Source organism: Mesoplodon bidens (genome assembly GCF_964165515.1).
Source record: "Mesoplodon bidens genome assembly, chromosome: 5".
NCBI lineage: Eukaryota > Metazoa > Chordata > Mammalia > Artiodactyla > Ziphiidae > Mesoplodon > Mesoplodon bidens.
Genome location: NC_138161.1, coordinates 48,472,084 through 48,496,490, shown reverse-complemented (window position 1 = coordinate 48,496,490; position 24,407 = coordinate 48,472,084). Strand labels below are relative to the sequence as shown.

General features: G+C 38.6%; 1 protein-coding gene across 1 annotated transcript in view; it reads left to right on the top strand.

The window, feature by feature from the left end:
* TOMM70 (translocase of outer mitochondrial membrane 70) overlaps nt 1–24,407 on the top strand; it is a 51,246-nt gene that overhangs the window by 1,845 nt on the left and 24,994 nt on the right. The window contains exons 2-4 of the mRNA XM_081234273.1: nt 18,810–18,983; nt 21,236–21,362; nt 23,200–23,309. Of these exons, the coding sequence (XP_081090399.1) occupies nt 18,810–18,983; nt 21,236–21,362; nt 23,200–23,309 (411 nt within the window). The remainder of the gene's footprint in view (nt 1–18,809; nt 18,984–21,235; nt 21,363–23,199; nt 23,310–24,407) is intronic.

Below are 24,407 nucleotides of genomic sequence, written 5' to 3'. Positions count from 1 at the left end.
GTCTTGTTTTCATATTTCTGAAATTCTCTGGTCGTTTCCTACTTCATTTGCTTATTTTAATCGCAGAAGAATAGTAGGTGAATGAAAAATACATAAAAGTTCTCTGTTCTATAATAGTCACCAAAAATAAAGATAATTTCTATAAAAGAAACAAGGTTTTGATATTTCATTGCAGTTTCAAGTACTACCCCACCTCACCTCTTTTGGTATTTGATAGAATTCAGCAAACTGTCTTTCAGATTTTAGATTTCCTTAAATCCCATTTTCAGCTTTTCAGCATTGTCTAGGTCAACACTGTGATAATTTTTAAATTTCATGGTGTATTGTAGTTTTATCAGAACGTATTTTTTAATTCACCTGACTGCCGCTAAAAATTAGACTTTAACATTGACTTCTTTGTATAACTTGAACTGCTTTAAAATGATTCCGTTTGACCCAAAATAAAATTGAGCAGAACACTTGCATATACTGTTCTTGTGGAATTTGTGGGGTGGTACCTGTAGTCTTGCTTTGAGTTACTAGATGATACTTTAGTAAAACAACAGTAAGAATGTCTTTGCCATTTTTTTAATGGAAATTTGTATTTTAGCTGATGGTGACCAATAAATACTGAAAGACTATTTTTTGTCTTTTTTATAGTCTAGTCCTCAGAGTTATTATTAGATTACCTAAATATAACTGACCACAAATTGAAATTTATTATCATCAGTGGTTGGAGAAATTGCTTTATATTTGAATAGCACCTTTAAATTGTCAACCTCAGTGGGTTTTGTAAACAAGAAAGCATTTGTTTGAACTGATGGAAAAACTGGCAGAATCCTGATGCTCTGACTATTCTTTCTCCACCTGAGCAATAGCTGTAAATTTTAAGGCAATGAAGGAATGGACAAATATTGTCAGTTCAGGGTTCAATATCAGTGAATAAAGTGGAAAATCAGTGGTTATTGTCTGTTGGCTTATGTTTGCCTTAATGTAAAAATGAACTAATAAAATAACTGGGCTTCTGTCTATTGGGTTTGAGATATTCACGTGCAAGCAGGCTATATCAAATTATTTTTTTTCTGGGATAGCATATACTTGTAAAGCAAAAGCAAAAATTCATATTTTTAATTAATGGGGATTTTAGGATTTCACCAGAGAAAGGCGTCTAATCACAGTTGATAGTGTGTGAGATAGAGGTAAAGTATTAAATCATATTCCACTTTGGGCCATTATAAAATCTACCATGATGTGCCATTTTGCTTCAGTAATTTATTTTGAAAACTTGAGAATTACAGATTTTTCAAAGTTGGTAAGGTTCTTTGCCAATCATCTAATCCACAGGACTTCTCAGTCTTTGGGCCAGAGTTATCACAGGGGAGCATCATGCCCACATATACACCAAGCATGGTATCTGGTTGCACAAATGTCTTAGGTATTTCTTTTTTCAAGCAACCTATTTTTTTTATTCTAATACATTTATTTATTTTTGGCTGCATTGGGTCTTAGTTGCTGCGCGTGGGCTCTCTCCAGTTGCGGCGAGTGGGGCCCACTCTGTTGCGGTGTGCGGGCTTCTCACTGCAGTGGCTTTTGTTGTTGCAGAGCACAGGTTCTAGGCACCTGGGCTTCAGTAGTTGTGGCACACGGGCTCAGTAGCTGTGGCACACGGGCTCTAGAGTGCAAGCTCAGTAGTTGTGGCACACGGGCTTAGTTGCTCCACGACATGTGGGATCTTCCTGGACTAGGGCTCGAACCCATGTCCCCTGCATTGGCAGGCAGATTCTTTTTTTTTTTTTTTTTAATTTTATTTATTTATTTATGGCTGTGTTGGGTCTTCGTTTCTGTGCGAGGGCTTTCTCTAGTTGCGGCAAATGCGGGCCACTCCTCATCGCGGTGCGCGGGCCTCTCGTTATCGCGGCCTCTCTTGTTGCGGAGCCCAGGCTCCAGACGCGCAGGCTCAGTAATTGTGGCTCACGGGGCTAGCTGCTCCGCGGCATGTGGGATCTTCCCAGACCAGGGCTTGAACCCATGTCCCCTGCATTGGCAGACAGATTCTCAACCACTGCACCACCAGGGAAGCCCCTGGCAGGCAGATTCTTAACCACTGCGCCACCAGGGAAGTCCCTGTGGTTTTTTTTCTAATGTGCATGTATTTATTATTGACTTTATAGTAGTGTTTTATCCAATTGTTTTTAATTTGATGATTTTAAAAAGCAGTTACTCTAGTGTTCAAGTTTTTTCAATGTTACACAGGAGTTATCCCAACAGGAAATGTTTAGGAACCACTAACCTAAGTCAGTCCTTTAGAATAGGAAGGGAGAGATGTACCTAAACATTTTAATAAAGGGGTCAAAAACTGAGTAACCTGCTGTTATCAGTCATGGTTGAAATGAAATAATTCTTCCCCCTCAATGATCTTTTTCTAATCTTTTTTTTTTTTAATCAGGGTCACTAGTGACATTCTTATATAATTAAGTCTAGAGAACACCTTTCAGTCTTTATCTTACTTGATGCTTTGCAATATTTCGCATTGTCTTCTGTTAATTTCATATTTTTTCCTTTAGCTTCTGAGACACTATGTTCTCCTGATTTTCTTTGCCTTTCTTAAAACTTCCTGATAACCTCTCCTTGCTGATTCCTCTCAGTCTCCTTTCCAGGCTCTTTTCTCTGCCTCTTTTGGTGACCTTCATGGTTCTGTCATAGGCATTCTTATATTCCATACCTTCACTGGATGCTTGCTTGCCCTCCAGAAGCTTCACCTAACACTTATATACTGATGGCCCCCTAATTTCTTGTTTATAGCCCAGACCTCTCAAAAGGCCCAGATTTAAAGGAAATCTTCACCTCATTACAAGTGTTTCACACCAGACTCCTGTTTCTCCTGAGACTATTCCTTATCATTTAATGTGTGTCATCTAACTAGTTTCCCAAGCCAGAAACTTGGATATCATCCCTAACTTTCTATTCTTTCCATGTTCTCCACATCCAATCTAGAAACATGTCCAGAAAATTCTACTTCTTAAATATCTGACTACTCCTCCATTCCCACTGCTATTTCTTGACTGAATAACTGATACTCTCATTAGTGTCTTCCTCCAATCCATTTTGTCAGTACTAGAGTAAATCCTAACAGTCCCATGCTTAGAACTGTTAAGTGGTCTGTTCATTGCTCACCAAGGTAAAGTTCAAATTCATTATGATTTAAGACCCTCTGTGATCTTGATCCTGCTTACCTCTTGTCTTCATCTCTTTTTTTTTTTTTTATTAGTTTCTGCTTTATAACAAAGTGAATCAGTCATACATATAAATCTGTTCCCACATCCCTTCCCTCATGCATCTCCCTCCCTCCCACCCTCCCCATGCCACCCCTCCAGGCGGTCACAAAGCACCGAGCTGATCTCCCTGTGCTCTGCGGCTGCTTCCCACTATCTATCTACCTTACGTTTGGTAGTGTATATATGTCCATGCCTCTCTTTCGCTTTGTCACAGCTTACCCTTCCCCCTCCCCATATCCACAAGTCCATTCTCAAGTAGGTCTGTGTCTTTATTCCCGTTTTACCCCTAGGTTCTTCATGACATTTTTTTTTTTTAATTCCGTATATATGTGTTAGCATACGGTATTTGTCTTTCTCTTTCTGACTTACTTCACTCTGTATGACAGACTCTAGGTCTATCCATCTCATTACAAATAGCTCAGTTTCGTTTCTTTTTATGGCTGAGTAATATTCCATTGTATATATGTGCCACATCTTCTTTATCCATTCATCCGATGATGGACACTTAGGTTGTTTCCAGCTCCGGGCTATTGTGAATACAGCTGCGATGAACATTTTGGTACATGTCTCTTTTGGAATTATGGTTTTCTCAGGGTATATGCCTAGTAGTGGGATTGCTGGGTCATATGGTAGTTCTATTTTTAGTTTTTTAAGGAACCTCCATACCGTTCTCCATAGTGGCTGTACCAATTCACATTCCCACCAGCAGTGCAAGAGTGTTCCCTTTTCTCCACACCCTCTCCAGCATTTATTGTTTCTAGATTTCTTGATGATGGCCATTCTGACTGGTGTGAGATGATATCTCATTGTAGTTTTGATTTGCATTTCTCTAATGATTAATGATGTTGAGCATTCTTTCATGTGTTTGTTGGCAGTCTGTATATCTTCTTTGGAGAAATGCCTATTTAAGTCTTCTGCCCATTTTTGGATTGGGTTGTTTGTTTTTTTGCTATTGAGCTTCATGAGCTGCTTATAAATTTTGGAGATTACTCCTTTGTCAGTTGCTTCATTTGCAAATATTTTCTCCCATTCTGAGGGTTGTCTTTTGGTCTTGTTTATGGTTTCCTTTGCTGTGCAAAAGCTTTGAAGTTTCATTAGGTCCCATTTGTTTATCTTTGTTTTTATTTCCATTTCTCTAGGAGGTGGGTCCAAAAGGATCTTGCTGTGATTTATGTCATAGAGCGTTCTACCTATGTTTTCCTCTAAGAGTTTGATAGTTTCTGGCCTTACATTTAAGTCTTTAATCCATTTTGAGCTTATTTTTGTGTATGGTGTTAGGGAATGATCTAATCTCAAACTTTTACATGTCCCTGTCCAGTTTTCCCAGCACCACTTATTGAAGAGGCTGTCCTTTCTCCACTGTACATTCCTGCCTCCTTTATCAAAGATAAGTTGGCCATATGTGCGTGGGTTTATCTCTGGGCTTTCTATCCTGATCCACTGATCTATCTTTCTGTTTTTATGCCAGTACCACACTGTCTTGATTACTGTAGCTTTGTAGTATAGTCTGAAGTCAGGGAGCCTGATTCCTCCAGCTCCATTTTTCGTTCTCAAGATTGCTTTGGCTATTCGGGGTCTTTTGTTTTTCCAAACAAATTTTGAAATTTTTTGTTCTAGTTCTGTGAAAAATGCCAGTGGTAGTTTGATAGGGATTGCATTGAATCTGTAGATTGCTTTGGGTAGTAGAGTCATTTTCACAATATTGATTCTTCCAATCCAGGAGCATGGTATATCTCTCCATCTATTTGTATCATCTTTAATTTCTTTCATCAGTGTCTTATAATTTTCTGCATACAGGTCTTTTGTCTCCTTAGGTAGGTTTATTCCTAGATATTTTATTCTTTTTGTTGCAATGGTAAATGGGAGTGTTTTCTTGATTTCATTTTCAGATTTTTCATCATTAGTGTACAGGAATGCCAGAGATTTCTGTACATTAATTTTGTATCCTGCTACTTTACCAAATTCATTGATTAGCTCTAGTAGTTTTTCGGTAGCATCTTTAGGATTCTCTATGTATAGTATCATGTCATCTGCAAACAGTGACAGCTTTACTTCTTCTTTTCCAATTTGGATTCCCTTTATTTCCTTTTCTTCTCTGATTGCTGTGGCTAAAACTTCCAAAACTATGTTGAATAAGAGTGGTGAGAGTGGGCAGCCTTGTCTTGTTCCTGATCTTAGTGGAAATGGTTTCAGTTTTTCACCATTGAGGACAATGTTGGCTGTGGGTTTGTCATATATGGCCTTTATTATGTTGAGGAAAGTTCCCTCTATGCCTACTTTCTGCAGGGTTTTTATCATAAATGGGTGTTGAATTTTGTCGAAAGCTTTCTCTGCATCTATTGAGATGATCATATGGTTTTTCTCCTTCAACTTGTTAATATGGTGTATCACATTGATTGATTTGCGTATATTGAAGAATCCTTGCATTCCTGGAATAAACCCCACTTGATCATGGTGTATGATCCTTTTAATGTGCTGTTGGATTCTGTTTGCTAGTATTTTGTTGAGGATTTTTGCATCTATGTTCATCAGTGATATTGGCCTGTAGTTTTCTTTCTTTGTGACATCCTTGCCTGGTTTTGGTATCAAGGTGATGGTGGCCTCGTAGAATGAGTTTGGGAGTGTTCCTTCCTCTGATATTGTTTGGAAGAGTTTGAGAAGGATGGGTGTTAGCTCTTCTCTAAATGTTTGATAGAATTCGCCTGTGAAGCCATCTGGTCCTGGGCTTTTGTTTGATGGAAGATTTTTAATCACAGTTTCAATTTCAGTGCTTGTGATAGGTCTATTCATATTTTCTATTTCTTCCTGAGTCAGTCTTGGCAGGTTGTGCATTTCTAAGAATTTGTCCATCTCTTCCAGGTTGTCCATTTTATGGGCATAGAGTTGCTTATAGTAATCTCTCATGATCTTTTGTATTTCTGCAGTGTCAGTTGTTACTTCTCCTTTTTCATTTCTAATTCTATTGATTTGAGTCTTCTCCCTTCTTTTCTTGATGAGTCTGGCTAATGGTTTATCAATTTTGTTTATCTTCTCAAAGAACCAGCTTTTAGTTTTATTGATCTTTGCTATCGTTTCCTTCATTTCTTTTTCATTTATTTCTGATCTGATTTTTATGATTTCTTTCCTTCTGCTAACTTTGGGATGTTTTTGTTCTTCTTTCTCTAATTGCTTTAGGTGCAAGGTTAGGTTGTTTATTCGAGATGTTTCCTGTTTCTTCAGGTGGGATTGTATTGCTATAAACCTCCCTCTTAAAACTGCTTTTGCTGCATCCCATAGGTTTTGGGTCGTCGTGTCTCCATTGTCATTTGTTTCTAGGTATTTTTTAATTTCCTCTTTGATTTCTTCAGTGATCACTTCGTTATTAAGTAGTGTATTGTTTAGCCTCCATGTGTTTGTATTTTTTGCAGCTCTTTTCCTGTAATTGATATCTAGTCTCATAGCATTGTGGTCAGAAAAGATACTTGATACAATTTCAATTTTCTTAAATTTACCAAGGCTTGATTTGTGACCCAAGATATGATCTATCCTGGAGAATGTTCCATGAGCACTTGAGAAAAATGTGTATTCTGTTGTTTTTGGATGGAATGTCCTATAAATATCAACTAAGTCCATCTTGTTTAATGTATCATTTAAAGCTTGAGTTTCCTTATTTATTTTCATTTTGGAAGATCTGTCCATTGGTGAAAGTGGGGTGTTAAAGTCCCCTACTATGATTGTGTTACTGTCGATTTCTCCTTTTATGGCTGTTAGTATTTGCCTTATGTATTGAGGTGCTCCTATGTTGGGTGCATAAATATTTACAATTGTTATATCTTCTTCTTGGATCGTTCCCTTGATCATTATGTAGTGTCCTTCTTTGTCTCTTCTAGTAGTCTTTATTTTAAAGTCTATTTTGTCTGATATGAGAATTGCTACTCCAGCTTTCTTTTGGTTTCCATTTGCATGGAATATCTTTTTCCATCCCCTTACTTTCAGTCTGTATGTGTCTCTAGGTCTGAAGTGGGTCTCTTGTAGACAGCATATATATGGGTCTTGTTTTTGTATCCATTCAGCCAATCTGTGTCTTTTGGTGGGAGCATTTAGTCCATTTACATTTAAGGTAATTATCGATATGTATGTTCCTATTCCCATTTTCTTAATTGTTTTGGGTTCGTTATTGTAGGTCTTTACCTTCGTTGTGTTTCTTGCCTAGAGAAGTTCCTTTAGCATTTGTTGTAAAGCTGGTTTGGTGGTGCTGAACTCTCTCAGCTTTTGCTTGTCTGTAAACGTTTTAATTTCTCCATCAAATCTGAATGAGATCCTTGCTGGGTAGAGTAATCTTGGTTGCAGGTTTTTCTCTTTCATCACTTTAATTATGTCCTGCCACTCCCTTCTGGCTTGTAGAGTTTCTGCTGAGAGATCAGCTGTTATCCTGATGGGGATTCCCTTGTGTGTTATTTGTTGTTTTTGCCTTGCTGCTTTTAATATGATTTCTTTGTGTTTAATTTTTGACAGTTTGATTAATATGTGTCTTGGCGTATTTCTCCTTGGATTTATTCTGTATGGGACTCTCTGTGCCTCCTGGACTTGATTAACTATTTCCTTTCCTATATTAGGGAAGTTTTCAACTATAATCTCTTCAAATATTTTCTCAGTCCCTTTCTTTTTCTCTTCTTCTTCTGGAACCCCTATAATTCGAATGTTGGTGCGTTTAATGTTGTCCCAGAGGTCTCTGAGACTGTCCTCTGTTCTTTTCATTCTTTTTTCTTTATTTTGCTCTGCAGCAGTTATTTCCACTATTTTATCTTCCACCTCACTTATCCGTTCTTCTGCCTCAGTTATTCTGCTATTGATCCCATCTAGAGTATTTTTTATTTCATGTATTGTGTTTTTAATCGATGCTTGATTCATCTTTAGTTCTTCTAGATCCTTGTTAACTGTTTCTTGCATTTTGTCTATTCTATTTGCAAGATTTTGGATCTGGGAAATAGAATCTTGGATCATCTTTACCATCATTATTCTGAATTCTTTTTCAGGTAGACTGCCTATTGCCTCTTCATTTGTTAGGTCTGGTGGGTTTTTATCTTGCTCTTTCTCCTGCTGTGTGTTTTTCTGTCTTCTCATTTTGCTTATGTTACTGTGTTTGGGGTCTCCTTTTTGCAGGCTGCAGGTTCGTAGTTCCCGTTGTTTTTGGTGTCTGTCCCCAGTGGCTAAGGTTGGTTTAGTGGGTTGTGTAGGCTTCCTGGTGGGGGGGACTAGTGCCTGTGTTCTGGTGGGTGAGGCTGGATCTTGTCTTTCTGTTGGGCAGGTCCACGTCTGGTGGTGTGTTTTGGGGTGTCTGCGGACTTTTTATGATTTTAGGCCACCTCTCTGCTAATGGGTGGCGTTGTTTTCCTGTCTTGCTAGTTGTTTGGCATAGGGTGTCCAGCACTGTAGCTTGCTGGTCGTTGAGTGAAGCTGGGTGCTGGTGTTGAGATGGAGATCTCTGGAAGATTTTCGCCGTTTGATATTATGTGGAGCTGGGAGGTCTCTTGTGGACCAGTGTCCTGAAGTTGGCTCTCCCACCTCAGAGGCACAGCACTGACTCCTGGCTCCTCAATTTGGGATGATTTGTTGTCTATTCATGTATTCCACAGATGCAGGGTACATCAAGTTGATTGTGGAGCTTTAATCCGCTGCTTCTGAGGCTGCTGGGAGAGGTTTCCCTTTCTCTTCTTTGTTCTCACAGCTCCTGGGTCTCAGCTTTGGATTGGGCCCCGCCTCTGCGTGTAGGTCGCCGGAGGGCGTCTGTTCTTCGCTCAGACAAGACAGGGTTAAAGGAGCAGCCGCTTTGCGGACTCTTGCTCACTCAGGCCGGGCTGGAGGGAGGGGCACGGAGTGCGGGGCGAGCCTGCAGCGGCAGAAGTCGGCGTGACGTTGCACCAGCCCGAGGCGCGCTGTGCGTTCTCCCAGGGAAGCCGCCCCTGGATCCCGGGACCCCGGCAGTGGCGGGCTGCACAGGCTCCCGGAAGGGCGGTGTGGACAGTGACCTGCGCTCGCACACAGGCTTCTTGGCGGCGGCAGCAGCAGCCCCAGTGTCCCACGCCCGTCACTGGGCTCCGCGCTTTCAGTCGTGACTCGCGCCCGTCTGTGGAGCCCCTTTAAGCAGCGCTCTTAATCCCCTCTCCTCGCGCACCAGGAGACCAAGAGGGAAGAAAAAGTCTCTTGCCTCTTCGGCAGCTCCAGAGTTTTCCTGGACTCCCTGCCGGCTAGCTGTGGCACATTAGCCCCCTTCAGGCTGAGTTCTCGCCGCCAGCCCCAGTCCTCTCCCTGCGGTCTGACCGTAGCCCGAGCCTCGGCTTCCAGCGCCGCCCGCCCTGGTGGGTGAGCAGACAAGCCTCTCGGGCTGGTGAGTGCCGCTCGGCACCGATCCTCTGTGCGGGAATCTCTCTGCTTTGCCCTACCCAGGTATGTGGGGAGTTTCTTGCCTTTTGGGAGGTCTGGGGTCTTCTGCCAGCATTCAGTAGGTGTTCTGTAGGAGTTGTTCGACGTGTAGCTGTATTTCTGGTGTATCCGTGGGGAGGAAGATGATCTCCGCGTCTTACTCTTCCGCCATCTTACCCGGAAGTCTTGTCTTCATCTCTTGCCACTTCTTGTTTCTTGCCTTTGGATGTTCTGTAACAATGCCCAGTACCCCTACCTTCTCATCCTTCAAGTCACAACATGTATGTCATGTCACCTTTTCCTAAACTCTTCTAGCTAAGCATACTGTTATGTGATTACATAACACTGAATTTTTCTCTTCCACAGCACTTACCACATGGTACTAGAGTCACTTATTCATGTCTTTCCTACTAAACTCTTGACTCTGTGAAGGCTGGGACTGGCCCTATCTTTCTCACCGTTTTTCAGAACCTGGCACATAGCAAGTGTTGAATGAATGAACTGATGAAGCTTCATTATTTGACATTTAAAAGAAATTCCCACAAACTGAATATTTTTTCACAATTTCCAGCTTTTCATTTGTATTCTACCAGTTTATCCTAGAAATTGGTTTAACAGTCGTAAACGTCATTTAGGCATTCTTTTTATAAATCACGTGATTTTGTATGAACTACAACCATAATCCTGCAGAAGCAGCATTCTTTTTTTTAATATAAATTTATTTATTTTATTTATTTTTGGCTGCGTTGGGTCTTCGTTGTGGTGCACGGGCTTCTCATTGCAGTGGCTTCTCTTGTTGCGGAGCACGGGCTTCTCATTGCAGTGGCTTCTCTTGTTGCGGAGCACGGGCTCTAGGCAAGCAAGCTTCAGTAGTTGCGGCACACGGGCTCAGTAGTTGTGGCTCTCGGGCTCTAGAGTGCAGGCTCAACAGTTGTGGTTCACAGGCTTAGTTGCTTTGCGGCATGTGGGATCTTCCCGGACCAGGGCTTGAACACGTGTCCCCTGCATTGGCAGGCGGATTCTAAACCACTGCGCCACCTGGGAAGCCCTGGAAGCAGCATTCTTACAAGTAGTTTCTTCTTAGGTAAAGAGTTCTCTGTGTTACAATTTAGTAGGTGGGGTTGTAGATTTTTGAATTTCAGGACGTAATATGGGAAAGGACTTTCTTATTATCTTAGGTATCATTTATCCTAGATTTGATTCTTATAAAAGTAACAGTTGGTCAATTAAGTACTGAAAGATTGTTTCTCATGAGGTAAGTGTTCCAGAGTTGATTGCTACTTCTGTAAAGTTGGGATCCAAATTTTAAAATATGCCTTTGGAATTTGGTAAGTTTAAGGGAATAAAACCATTTAAGAGAAACATTATGGAACCACGTCATGTATATTTTAACTGGATGTAAATGTGTAATTATGGTGATAAGTAATATAGTAGTTCCCTCTTAGCCAGTTTCAGCTTTCTGTAGTTTCAGTTACCCACAGTAAACGGTGGTCTGAAAATATTAAATGGAAAATTCCAGAAAAAAACAATTCATAAATTTTAAATTGTGCGCCATTCTGAGTAGCATTATGAAAATTCACACAGTCCCACTCGATCCTACCCTGGATGTGAATCATCCCTTTGTCCAGCATATCCTGCCCGTTAGTCACTTTGTAGCTATCAGATTGACTCTTGTACTAGTAACCCTTATCTTACTTAATAGCCCAAAGCACGAGAGTAGTGATGCTGGCAATTCAGATATGCTAGAGAGAAGCCATTAAACTGCTTCTTTTCAGTGAAAAGGTGAATGTGCTTGACTTAAAGGGAAAGGAAAAATAATCATATGGTGAGGTTGCTAAGATCTATGGTAAGAATAAATCTATTTCTCAACTGTGAAGAAGGAAAGAGAAATCTGCTAGTTTTGCTGTCACATTCAAACTGCAAAAGTTACAGCCACGGTGTGTGTTTAGTTAAGATGGAAAAAGCATTAAATTTGTACAATAAGATATTTTGAGAAAGAGACCACATTCACATAATTTTATTACAGTATATTGTTATAATTGTTCGATTTTATTTTTAGTTACTGTTATGAATCTCTTACAGTGCCTAATGTATAAATTAAACTTTATCCTTGGTACTTATATATAGGAAAAATGTATATATAGGTTTCAGTACTATTCACAATTTCAGGCATTCACTGGGGGTCTTCGAATGTATCCCCTATAGATAAAGGGGAGATTACTGTACCTATTTTATTTCCTTACACATGGATTAATGTACCTGATTCTAGCTCCTTTCCTTTTAGTGACTATATGTGTGTGATCGTCAGAATAATATTTTATAAATACTCGCTAAGAATTTACAGTGATTCCTAATTACCAAATTCATGTCATTGAAAGCCATCTGTAACATAGTCATGTTACCATCGCAGGACTTGTTTTAGAGCTCCCTTTCTGGTCTCCTGAATTTCTTCTCTGTCTGTGTACTGAATAACCCTTTTGGCGTTGTTTTTCCTCCTTGGAGTATTTTCCTGACTGTCGTTTGTTAGTCATTTTGGTTCCAGAGCAGATTGTTCCAAGTAACCTTCACTGAAGTAACCTTGACTGATGATTCAAACCCTGATTGTTTTCTTACTTTGTATTCTAATAAATTTATGGGGATTGAATCAATACTTTGTTGCTTTGGTGTTTAAATGTAACTTGTTTTCCATAGTAGATTTGCCTCTGCAGGAGGTGGAGGGCAGGTTCCTAGTTTTGTCTCTTTGACAAGTTTCAGCAGTGTTTGTTGTAGAGAGAGAAGACATACTTACTATGTTTCTCATTGTTTCCTTTTAGATTTATTCCTTGAGTTATTTGTTCCTAAACCTTATGTTTTACCCACATAGTTTGTATGTAAGTGTGTGTATATATGCAGTTGCTACTCTTCGAACTAAAAATTTTCTAGTTATTAGCTACACAAGTTTCTAATCACATAATGTACATTTTCTTAATGTGAATTGGGGTTTCAGTGTTTGATCAGCGGTAGTTCTTTTGAGAGGCTGCCAGTTCACTTGTTTCCTGCACTGTCTCTAGAGTTCCTTCAGGATAAAGACTATCCTGTTGATCGTTGTACAGTGGAGTCACATCAAATGTGCTTTTAACTAAAATGAAATCAATTACACTTGCTTAGCAAAAAGAAAAAGACCTAATTATGCTGATGATTCTCTGTCCTTTTGCTCTGGGGTCAGTAGTGAGCAAGATACAATACCTGAACTATTTCCTTTGTTTCAGTTCCAGAGTGTGAGTCTGGATGTGATTCTGATGATATTCATTCTTCATAAAGTGTGGATGACAATCCATGCAGTATAGAAGTAAAGTTTAGGCAATGTGGAGTCAGATTGCTTGTTTGAATCTTGCCTTGGGCAAGCTTCTTGATGTCTCTGGGCTTCAGTTGCTTTATGTGTAAAATGGGGATAATAATAGCTCCTACCTTGCATTTCTAGTGTGTTACTCTTCTGAAGAATTTTCAAAAGTAATTTTGACAACTGATTTTTGCTTGATGCATTAATGTCAGGATTCCATACAAGTTTCAGCTCCACATATTTTTTGAATTCACTTGGCAGAATCACATGGAATCATGAAGTTGACTCTGCTGGACAGTTATTCATTATGATGAGATGAAACTTATTCAAATCCTGGATAAAAAAAGCTAAGTTATCTAATAGATTGTTTTAAATAATAGTTTGATTGTGTGACATACTAGGCAGAAGTGAATGTCTTTTCTTTTTTATAATTTGTCTGTATTCTTACCAGTATTCACAGAGTTTAAATTTATGCCTGTGGAAATTGAATACATAGTACCTAATCTTTTCAGTACCTAATCTTTTCAAACTGTTTTCTTTGAGGAAGAGATTAGTACTTTTTGAATCCACCAAAGTTACATGTGGGAAGCCGGAGTGGCAGGAGTGGAGTAACGGGAGTTTGGACGCTTATGTATAGGCAATAGCAGTGGGAAGTTACTGGATGGTTTTAAGAAGGGAATGATATGGTCCAGCTTACTTAAGAAGGTCTTTCAGATCAATCAGAAATTAATTTGTTGTAAGAAAAGTAAGAGAAAGATGCATTTTCACAGAATTTTACTGTAAAATATTATGGAATGTTCGGAACCTTAAAAAGATTACCAAAACCAAGAGTGATTTCCAGTAACATAATGTCTTGATAGTCTTTTAAATCTCCTTAGTAGCTTTTAGATATGAAAATAGACCACATGAAAAGATAATAGCATTTCAGGGTGTTCCCATTACATTCTAGAGCTGTATGTCTTCATTTCTCATTTATAAAATATGCTTTCAAAATTGTCTTTGGGCTTATTTTTCAACTTCAACCTTTAATTCTAAAAGTTCTTATTATAACTTGAGAAGGTAGACTGAGTAGGGGAGAAAGTGACTGAAAAGCAGTGCAAAGGATTCCTGAGAGTTGGAATTAAAATCCCTTATATTATAAAGAATTGGTAGTTGTATATTTTCTAATTTAAACTTTTTCCTCCAGTGCATTTATTTTGATTTCTACCTGGTATTGGCCTCAAAGCTTGTGAAAATAATGTCTAATTCCTGACACAGCAGAATGCTGATGTTGATTGATAAGCTGACATTGTGCTAAGTAGCTTTTTGTCCTAAATTTTACCAGTGGGCCAAAAAAATTAGCTTTTCTGTACTGTCCCTGTTGTAATGCCATTCTTTCTCTTCATTTTTGTTAGTGAAGGGAAGCCACTGGACAGAAACTATTGTGGTGGGGGGGGTGCAATGAGCAGAAGGTGATAGGGAGGTTAACTGAGATATTGTTCTCCCCAAACATGGTTTGGTAGCGCTCTGCAGTGACAGTGGGAGAAAATTTGCAATTTGGTGATTTGCCTATGTAATTTGATCCTTTTTCACTCAATGTCATAGCATCTTTTTTTTTTTTTTTCCAGTACAGTAAGGAAAGGAAATAAAGCAGGTTCTGGTTTAGGCCTTAGGTGATAAGGAATTTATAATAATTTTTAAATTTTTATTTATTTTATTTATTTATTTTTGGCTGCGTTGGGTCTTCGTTGCTGCACGCGGGCTTTCTCTAGATGCGGTGAGCGGGGTCTGTTCTTCGTTGCGGTGCATGGGCTTATTGCAGTGTATTCTCTTGTTACAGAGCGTGGGCTCTAGGTGCGTGGGCTCAGTAGTTGTGGCGCGCAGGCTCAATAGTTGTGGCTCGCGGGCTCTAGAGCACAGGCTCAGTAGTTGTGGCGCATGGGCTTAGTTGCTCCACGGCGTGTGGGATCTTCCCGGACCAGGGCTCGAACCCGTGTCTCCTGCATTGGCAGGTGGATTCTTAACCACTGTGCCATCAGGGAAGCCCCTAGGAATTTATAATACTTTTTAAAGGGAATCTATTGTAAAACTTGACTGAATGGAGGGGAATGGGTAATTGAAAGATTCTCTTGGTTGGCTTTAGGTTGATTTAGACCTTGCTGAATAAAAATTGGAAATATCCATCTTTCTAAGGAGAGGAAGCCTTGTGTACCTATCCAGTTTTCTGTATTCTTTTAACTTGTCTGCCTTCACCATGACTGCTTCTCCTTGTATTCTGTGTGACATCCTGTAGCCTTAAACTTCCAGTAGACAGGAAAGAGTTCATTGCCTCTTTGTGTTAATGAAACAAGGTCATTACTCTGTCCAAAGAAAGTTCTTTTTATTTAATCTGCAAATCTTTAGTAAAAATACTAAATAGATTTTCAATATGTTTGTAGCGGAACATACTCCTCACAGTCATTTGATACATTATTTTCTCTATCAGCAGTGCCTGGCATATTAGATTGTGTATTAGCTATGTTCTCAATGACTTAGAAACATTGTAAACTTTTTACAAGAAATTGAAATAATGTTTTTCTTGTTTTTGTATTTAACATCAAAAGTAATTGTTTCACTATCTTGAAGTTTTATTAGGCATACAAAGATTTGTGGTAATGATGTTTTCTTGGTAGATTGTATCTTTTATCAATAAAACTGCCCACAGAAGTGCTCCATCTGAGGCATGTGAATGGTATTTTGTTTTACTGCCTTTTTGTCTGATACTGACTTCTTTTTTGCAAGTATTTGCATTCTGTAACGTTTTTACATTCTTTTTTACATTCTGTAACTTTTACATTCTTTTTTTGACCTGTTATTTTGTTTTAGGTCATGCCTTATAGGTAACATGTGGTTATTTTTTATTTTAAATAGTTTATTTGGGCTTCCCTGGTGGCTCAGTGGTTGAGAATCTGCCTGCCAATGTAGGGGACGTGGGTTCCCATATGCCATGGAGCAGCTAAGCCCACGAGCCACAACTACTGAGCCTGCGTGCCTAGAGGCCATGCTCTGCAACAAGAGAAGCCACTGCAGTGAGAGGCCCGCGCACTGCAGTGAAGAGTAGCCCCCGCTCGCCGCAACCAGAGAAAAGCCTGCACACAGCAACAAAGACCCAATGCAGCCTAAATAAATAAATAAATAAGTAGGTAGGTGGGTAGGTAGTTTATTTATAATAGGGAGATTTAACCTATTTACATTTATTGTTATTATTGACATGTTTAATGATTCCTGCCATATGTACTCCACTTTTTTGTTTGTTCCTTTACCCTCTCCTTCCTGCTTTTTGTTTTATTGATCATCTCCACTGCTTTGGGGTTTATTTTTAGTGGTAAGGAAGTTGTACACCTCTGTTTCTGTTCTTGTGTTCAACCTTAAATGCTAATTTAGCTAGGTATAAGATTTTAAGTTCAAGATAATCTTTCTTCAGGACTTTAAAGTTGTTGCTTCATTGTTTTTAAATACCTAATGTTGGTGACAATATGACCCCAGTTTGGTTCTTTTTTTCTTTGTAGGTAATCTGGTTTTTTTCTACCTAAAAACTTTAAGGATTTTTACTGTGAAGTTTCACCATGATATGTCTAAAAATGTGTGTCTTTTTTTTCCAACTCCAGAAATTTTTCTAATATTTTTTAAAACAGTCCTTTCTATGCCTTTCCTTCTAAAATTCAGATAGACAGACGTTGGAACTTTGGTATTTATACTCCATATCATCTAACTTTTCCTCCAAACTTCTCACCTCCCTGTCCTCTGTTCTTGTTGCATTCTGGCAGATTTCCTTGGCTCTGCCTTCTACTTGTTAATTTGCTCCTCTGTTATGCCCATTCTAATATACAATCCATCCATTGAGTTTATTGTAATAATCCTTTTTAATTTTCAAGATGTCTAATTGGTGCTCTTTAGAAGCAGCCTTTTTAAAAATGACTGTGATAACCTCTCATTCCTCTGATGTTAAATTTTCTGTTTGCTTTGTTTATCCTGCTTTCTCAAATACTAGTTTTTTATTTGAATCAGGTGCCTCTCTTTTATGGTATTAATTTTCCTTTATGTTAGCAATTCTTGACAGTATCGTCTCTTGGAAGATAGGCAAGGTATGCTTGTCACTTGTCTCTTGGGTGGAGGGGATCCTCACTCCTTCTGAATGATACAACCCTACTCCAGTCTGACTTCTCTTTCTCTTAGTGGAGTGGGAGGACTGATGAGGTTGCTTCAAGTGCAGTTTTCCAGCAACTAGAATCCACAACTACATGAGAGAGTCCTAGTTGTCTTCTAGTATGAATGTTTTGTGCTGAGGATTTTTACTGTCAGAGTTTTTGGAAGGTCATTAGGCTATTTACAAGTGGAAGATTTCATATTTATCTGTTACTCTGTGTTCTAGTTGGCTCCTTTCATCCTCCCACATCTTATTTTAAAATGAGCATGTTTCTTCTTGACACTAGCTAGCTTAAACTAGCTGTTTTATATTCTGAACTTAAAGTTTCCTACACATCCTTCTTTGCACACTATAAAAAAAAACAAAAAACAAGAAAAACAAAAAATTATAGCTACATTCAGACTAAAGGAGAAGGGAGACAAAGGTAAATGGAGGGGGAAAGGTAGCAAAGAAGAATGAAGCAAGAGGAAGGGAGAAAAGAGCAGATACAGAAGGTTGCTGTCCCATCGTCTCTTTGTGACTGAGATGCCCTGGGCCCCAAGCAGCATAGCCTTCCCTGTAAGTTAGTTGGGGCGGTAGCTACTTCTGCTTTTACTTTGTCAGTGCTTACCTATTGGAGATACACGGGTTCTTTCGTAATCGCATATTTGTTAAAGTTGAATGATGTTGACAAACAATAAAGTTTGGGGTGAAGATGTGCCATGAAGCTCTTGGACCTAGTAGCTGGAAGCTAGATAACTGGATTTGTCTACAAAGATGCTTCCCAAACGCTGACTGAAGCTTTTGCAACTGTCCTCAATGGGTATTAACTACCAACTCATCAAGTATGTGAGATGGCTCCTCTAGGAAGCAGATTCTGAGACAAAGATAGGAGTCCCCCAAATGTATTTGATTAGCAAACAAGAGATTTGGGATAACAATTGTAATGAAGATGGCAAAGTGTTTCTAGTATCTCTTCTACACTGTTGACAAACAGCCTAATAGAAAAACAGCAATACGTGTCAGTAAGTGGTTTTCAGAATGAAAAAGTCCAGTGGCCAATAAACAAACATGAACAGATTTTCAAATTCACTGATAGTGAGGAAAATGTGAATTGCAATAATATGTGAACTAGAATTATGTTACGCTGGGGTTTTTCACCCTAGGCACTGTTGACATTTTGGATCAAGGTGGTGGTGTGTGGGTGTTGTCCTGTGCATTGTAGAATATTAGCAGCATTCCTGGTTTCTACCTACTAGATACCAGTCGCGCCTCCTCCTGACCCCTAGCTGTGATAATCAGAATGTCTCCAGACATTGTGAAAGGTACCCTAGAGGGAAAATCATCCCTGATTGAGAACCACTGTTTTATACTCATTAGACTGGCAAAAATTAAACACAGCTATCATATCTCTTGCTGGTAGGAATGGCAGAAAAGTGGTACTTTCAAGCACTACAGCCTTTTCTTGGGAGAAGTCCGAGTGTTTTTCAAGTTAAAAATATATAAACCTTTTGGCTAAGCAATCCTGTTACTAACACTCTATCCCATGACGATATTTATATGAGTGACTTGCATTGTGAACAGCCATTCTGCCCTTCCATTTTTTCTTCAGTGTGTCATTTAATCACTGTGATCTGAATCTATTACTGAGTATTGATAAGTTTTTCATAATTGTTTCCTCATATTTCAGAACTCTCTTGATAGAGCCCAAGCAGCCAAGAACAAAGGCAACAAATATTTTAAAGCAGGAAAATATGAACAAGCTATTCAGTGCTATACCGAGGCTATCAGTTTGTGCCCTACAGAGAAGAATGTTGACCTTTCCACGTTTTATCAAAACAGAGCTGCTGCCTTTGAGCAGTTGGTATGTATCCTAGGTTGGTTTTTCTGTTTGTTTTGTTTCTCTTTATTTGCATAATGTTTCAGTTAATGCCACTCAAATAAATCTAATCAACTTTTTGAAGTTGTTTTGAAATTACAGGATTTTTGTTTGGTTTTTATATCCTTTAATTACATAGCTTTTTACGAACAAATTTTAGTTTTGCTCATCACACACACAATCCAAAGTTGTATATATCAGATTTTATGAAATTAGGTAATACAGAAAGTTAAAGTTTCTGGTGACCCTATCCTCTTCAACAGTTTGAGTTTATTTCTTCAACTTTTGTCCCCATACATGTAATAGTAGCATACGTTGGGGGGAAAAGACCAAAAGATGAATTCCTATTACATTGTTTGCAACATATTTTTTCAGTTGCCACTGTATCTTGTACAGCTTCTCATAGCACACACAGATCTATTTCATTCTTTTTAAAGGCTATATGTAGTAGCTGTTACATGGTTGTATAGTGGAAAACATCTCCCTGTTGATGAACATTTGAATCGCTTCCTATTTTCCCTATTGCATTCAGTGTTGCAGTAAATATTTTTGTAAGTATTTTTTTGCATACTTTTGGGAGAATAAAATTCTAGAAATGGAAATATAAAGAGATAGTATCAATACCTATTCTAATAATAATATATGAACATGTTTGTTTTCCAGTATCTCACTGACTATGTGTATTATCAGTCTTAATATTTGCCACTCTGGTGGGAGAAAAATTCTCTCTCATTGTTTTAATTTGCAATTTTTGAGATGTTCGTGAAGTGGACAATCTTTTTCTACGTTTATTCGGCATTTATATTCTCTGCATTTTTTGTTCAACCAAATTTTATTGACTGTTTCATATATGAAAGGTTACTATAGTAGGAGCTGGGTCTATAAAAGCAAACAATATGCACAGAACTCAAGGATCACAAAACAACTATTAAATGACATTTTGATAAATGCTTTGATTCTATAATAGACGAATGAGTGGGGTTGGTGCATAAAACAGTGCAGAATAGAGTGTTACAAATGGAGGAACAGTGTATGTAATTGCTCTGAGTTAGGCAAGAGTTTGCCATGATTAAAGAAGTATGTATAAAGGATCCTGGGGTATAGAGAGATGAAACTGGAAAGGTAGCAGAGGCCAGATCAGGCAAAGCCTTGCAATGGTAAGAAGGTTGGGTTTGATTCTGAGTGTAATGGGAAATATTTAAGGGTTTTAAATAGGGCAGGAACATCATCTAAAATTGTTCTCACTGTTCTGTCAAGAATATATTGGAGGGAGGCAAGAGTGGAGGCAGGGAGACTAAGGAAGGATGTTGTTGTAGTTGCCTAAGTGAGACATGAAGGAAAGCTGAAGACCAACAGAATTTGCTGTTGTATTGGATGTGAAGTGTGAAGAGAAGCAGGAGTTTTAGTAATAGTGGAGTGAGGGAAGAGTGAGTCAGCTGACAGTTGAATTGAGAAATGTCTCTATTTTAGGAGCGTGGTTTGGGTTAAAGAGATAAAGTTTGGAGTCATCTAATTTTAGATGTTGTATACTACCAGGACAATAGATGTGATCGCCTAAGAGAGAGAAGGGATGAGTCCTTGAGCGTTCCAGCATGTAGAAATCAGATAGAGGGGGAGAAGTCAGCTACAGAAATTGGGAAGGAGCAGCCGGTGAGGTAAATGGCAATCAAGTAGAGTGGCAACTCCTTGGAGGTTTGGCAATAAACAGGAGCTAAGAAATGGGGTAATAACTGCAGGGAATTACGGAATCAAAAGAGTGTTTTTAAAAGGTGGAAAATACTAAAGGAGGTGTTTTTATGCTAATAGGAATGATTCAGTAGAGAAGCAGATTGATGCAGAGGCAGGATAGCTAACAGTGAAGTCCTTGAAGCGGGGAGAATGTGGATCCGTACCACAAGTGGAAGGTTGGCCTTTGGTGAAGAGGGGTGCTTCCTCAGTTTTAACAGGAGGGAAAGAGGAGATGATATCACATAGATGCAGGTAGGTTGTAGATTTGGTGGTAGAAAGATGGCTTAAATATGTCTTTTACCTATTTTTAAAAATTAGGTTGCTAATCTTTATTACAGTTATTTATATGAGCTGTTATAATGTATTGTGGATATTAACTCTTTGTATGAATTGGGAATATTTTTTCTGTTGTGGGATTCTTAATACTTGGCCTACTGAGTTTAGAAAACTGATTTCTGTCAAACAGTGCTTCCTTTAGTGTGACTTTTTTTTTAATACTTTCATTACAGCAAAAATGGAAAGAGGTGGCACAAGATTGTACAAAGGCTGTTGAACTTAATCCCAAATATGTGAAAGCTCTCTTTAGACGTGCAAAAGCCCACGAGAAGCTAGACAATAAGAAGGAATGTTTAGAAGGTGAGGGTATTTTTGTGTTTATGTATGAAAACTACTAAAGGCTTCATAGTCATTGGTAAATTTATATGAAACTCTGCCTATGAGTAGAGAAATCAATTGTGTTTAAAAGTTTTACTCTTCCCCATTGAGACTTTGTTTTCTAGTTTAAATTGAGATTGCAGATACTTGAGTACTGTCTCGGTTCCCCACTATGGAATTAAATGATTTAGAGTTTATATACCACACATTTTAAACTTGGCAATTAATGAGCATCAGTGTAATTTCATGAATAAGAAATCAGAAGAGGGGTTTTAGTGAGCGATAGTGTTTCTAAGATTCTACGTATTTTTCAGTTAATATCCTATATAAATATGAAATAATTTTGAGATGAATCATTAAAGAAAACATTTTTTGCCCTTGCAATTTTCAAACATTATCTCATACTCAATTAGAAATTATGTAATTGATACAAAGCATCAAGTGAATTTGCCATTCTCAGTAAATATTGTAAATATTCTTTGGCCTCTAATTGGCCATATCTGCTGCCAAAACTTCAATTAGGGTATCCGCCACTGGCCTATAAAGTACATTCTTCTGGGTGATGTAGAGCTAAACCAAAATGCAATTTCTGCAGTTGAAAAGTACTTTACACTACATACTTAATTCTGCTTTAAAAGCATCAATAATCAGAAATTTAGCCATAATTTTTTTTAAATAACATTATTTAAAAGGGAAAAGCTGGGCTTCCCTGGTGGTGCAGTGGTTGAGAGTCCGCCTGCCGATGCAGGGGACACGAGTTCGTGCCCCGGTCCGGGAAGATCCCACATGCCGCAGAGCGGCTGTGCCCGTGAGCCATGGCCGCTGGGCCTGCGCGTCCGGAGCCTATGCTCCGCCACGGGAGAGGCCACAACAGTGAGAGGCCCGCGTACCGCAAAAAAAAAAAAGGGGGGGGGAGCTGTTTTATTTATTTATTTATTTTAAATCAGGATTACCAATTGAGAGTGGTTTAGAGAACATTTTAGAAAAATTTGAGGTTTTGTGGTATCATGTACTTTGGTGGTGGGTGGAAGGAGTGTTGCTTTGGAAAAGAGACTTCTGAGTTTTGAACCAGACTTTGAAGTTACTAAGCGATAATTGTAGAGAGGAGTTTAAATGGATTTTAGATGGAGAAATGGGATGGAGAAAAGACATTGACATTGGCACTAGCCAGATTATCAGGGGAACATACAGCAGATTGACTTGTTTGGAGGAGCAAGGATATGGAATTGTGAGAAATTGAGTTCAAAAAGAGAGAGACAGCCATTGTTCACTACTTTGAATGAAAAATTGAGCGGTTAAGGAAACATGGATCTTTTAAATTTCAAACCACTGTGTGTTGAGCTGTAGCATAGCCAGGTTAAAATGGTATTTTGAAGCAGATTTAATTGAGAACTCTGTGGCAAGATGGCTTTGGAGACGAGGAGTAACCCTGAGGCCTATAAAAAGACCAGACATGAGAGAGCCACGTTACGTTGATTTCACGTATACTTAACCGGCCAGAAAAGACTATTCCTGGATTACGAGTTTTATTTGCTGTGTACAATGTTGGAGTGATGAGAAACATCACAAATGGTGTAGTATAGTCCCTTTCATTTCACAGGTGAGGAAAGTGAATTCTAGAGAAGTAGAGTGACTTTCTGAGCTTTGAGTTGGGTCATAAAGTATGTAAAACTAAAGTGTTGAGAATCAGTTTATTGGAAATGATAGCCACATAAAGCTATGCATTTGGTTTGGCTTTCTGTGGTAACATTGAACCCATTTGATGCCGCTAGTCATCTTTGCGATAATTTCATACTTTTGTTTTTTGCATCATTTCTAGATGTCACTGCTGTGTGTATATTAGAAGGGTTCCAAAATCAGCAAAGCATGCTGTTAGCTGATAAAGTTCTTAAACTTCTTGGAAAAGAGAAAGCCAAAGAAAAATACAAGGTAAATTAATCTGAATTGGTTAATAGAGGGAGTATACATTGTGAAGGGTTGTTTCTAATTTATACTGCTTAAACTTGGGCACGATGGTTACAACTGAAATTAGATCTGGATTATATTTCTTTTTCCTGTAATCTTGGGCTTTTGTGGCTTACCTTTTTAAAATAAGAATGTAAACTATGTCCAGTATTGCACCTGGAGGATATTGAAAGAATTCATGTATATTAGAAGTTGCCAAACAATGGCCTACAGGCCAAATCCAGCCTGCCACCTGTTTTTATAAATAATGTGCCAATAGTGTTTTATTGGAACTCAGCCACTGACACATTGTTTTAGATGCTTTTAAGCTACAGCAGCAGAGTTGAGTGGTTGTGACAGAGACTGTATGGCACATAAAGCCTAAAATATTTACTATCTGGCCTTTTACAGAAAAAAATTGCCAACTCCTACTCTTTAAAGTTTTTAAAGATATGCTGTATAAATTGGCATTGGTTTTACACAGTTAGTAGATGGTTTAATTCAAGAAACATTTATTGAACAGAGGTCCATAATGGGCATTTTAGAAGGGTAGGTACAAAGACATGGTCCTTGCCCTTACAAAGTCCTTAATGAGAGGGACCATTAATAAGTATAAAAGGCATGTTATTGGTGAAGTGTCATGGAGGGATATAAGTAGAGGGCTGTGGGAGTACCACAGGTATTACTAAACATCAGTAGAGGTTTTCTGCTAAATTTCATAATATCGAGGCAGTTGTTTCTTTTTTCTTTAATAATAACTTGCTTTTCTCTTAAGTTGATTTTAATCTCTCTGTATTTATAACTTCACATCTCTGAATATTAGCTGAGTTAAACAGAGTTAAGACAGGTTTCTTCACTGCAGGACTTTCTTGTGCTAGTATGTGTTGTGAATCTCCAAATACAGCTATACTGGTTCTCAGTCTCTTTAAACTCTGGAACTTATTTCCTTCCCTTCAGCATCTGGTAGAACATGCTGTTTTGAGGAACTAGAACTGGTGCTCCTCAAAATATTTTGCAAAATACCATGTTAGAGTCTCACAAATTGAACTTTGAAGGAACCTCGTTCCCTTAAGTATAATGCTA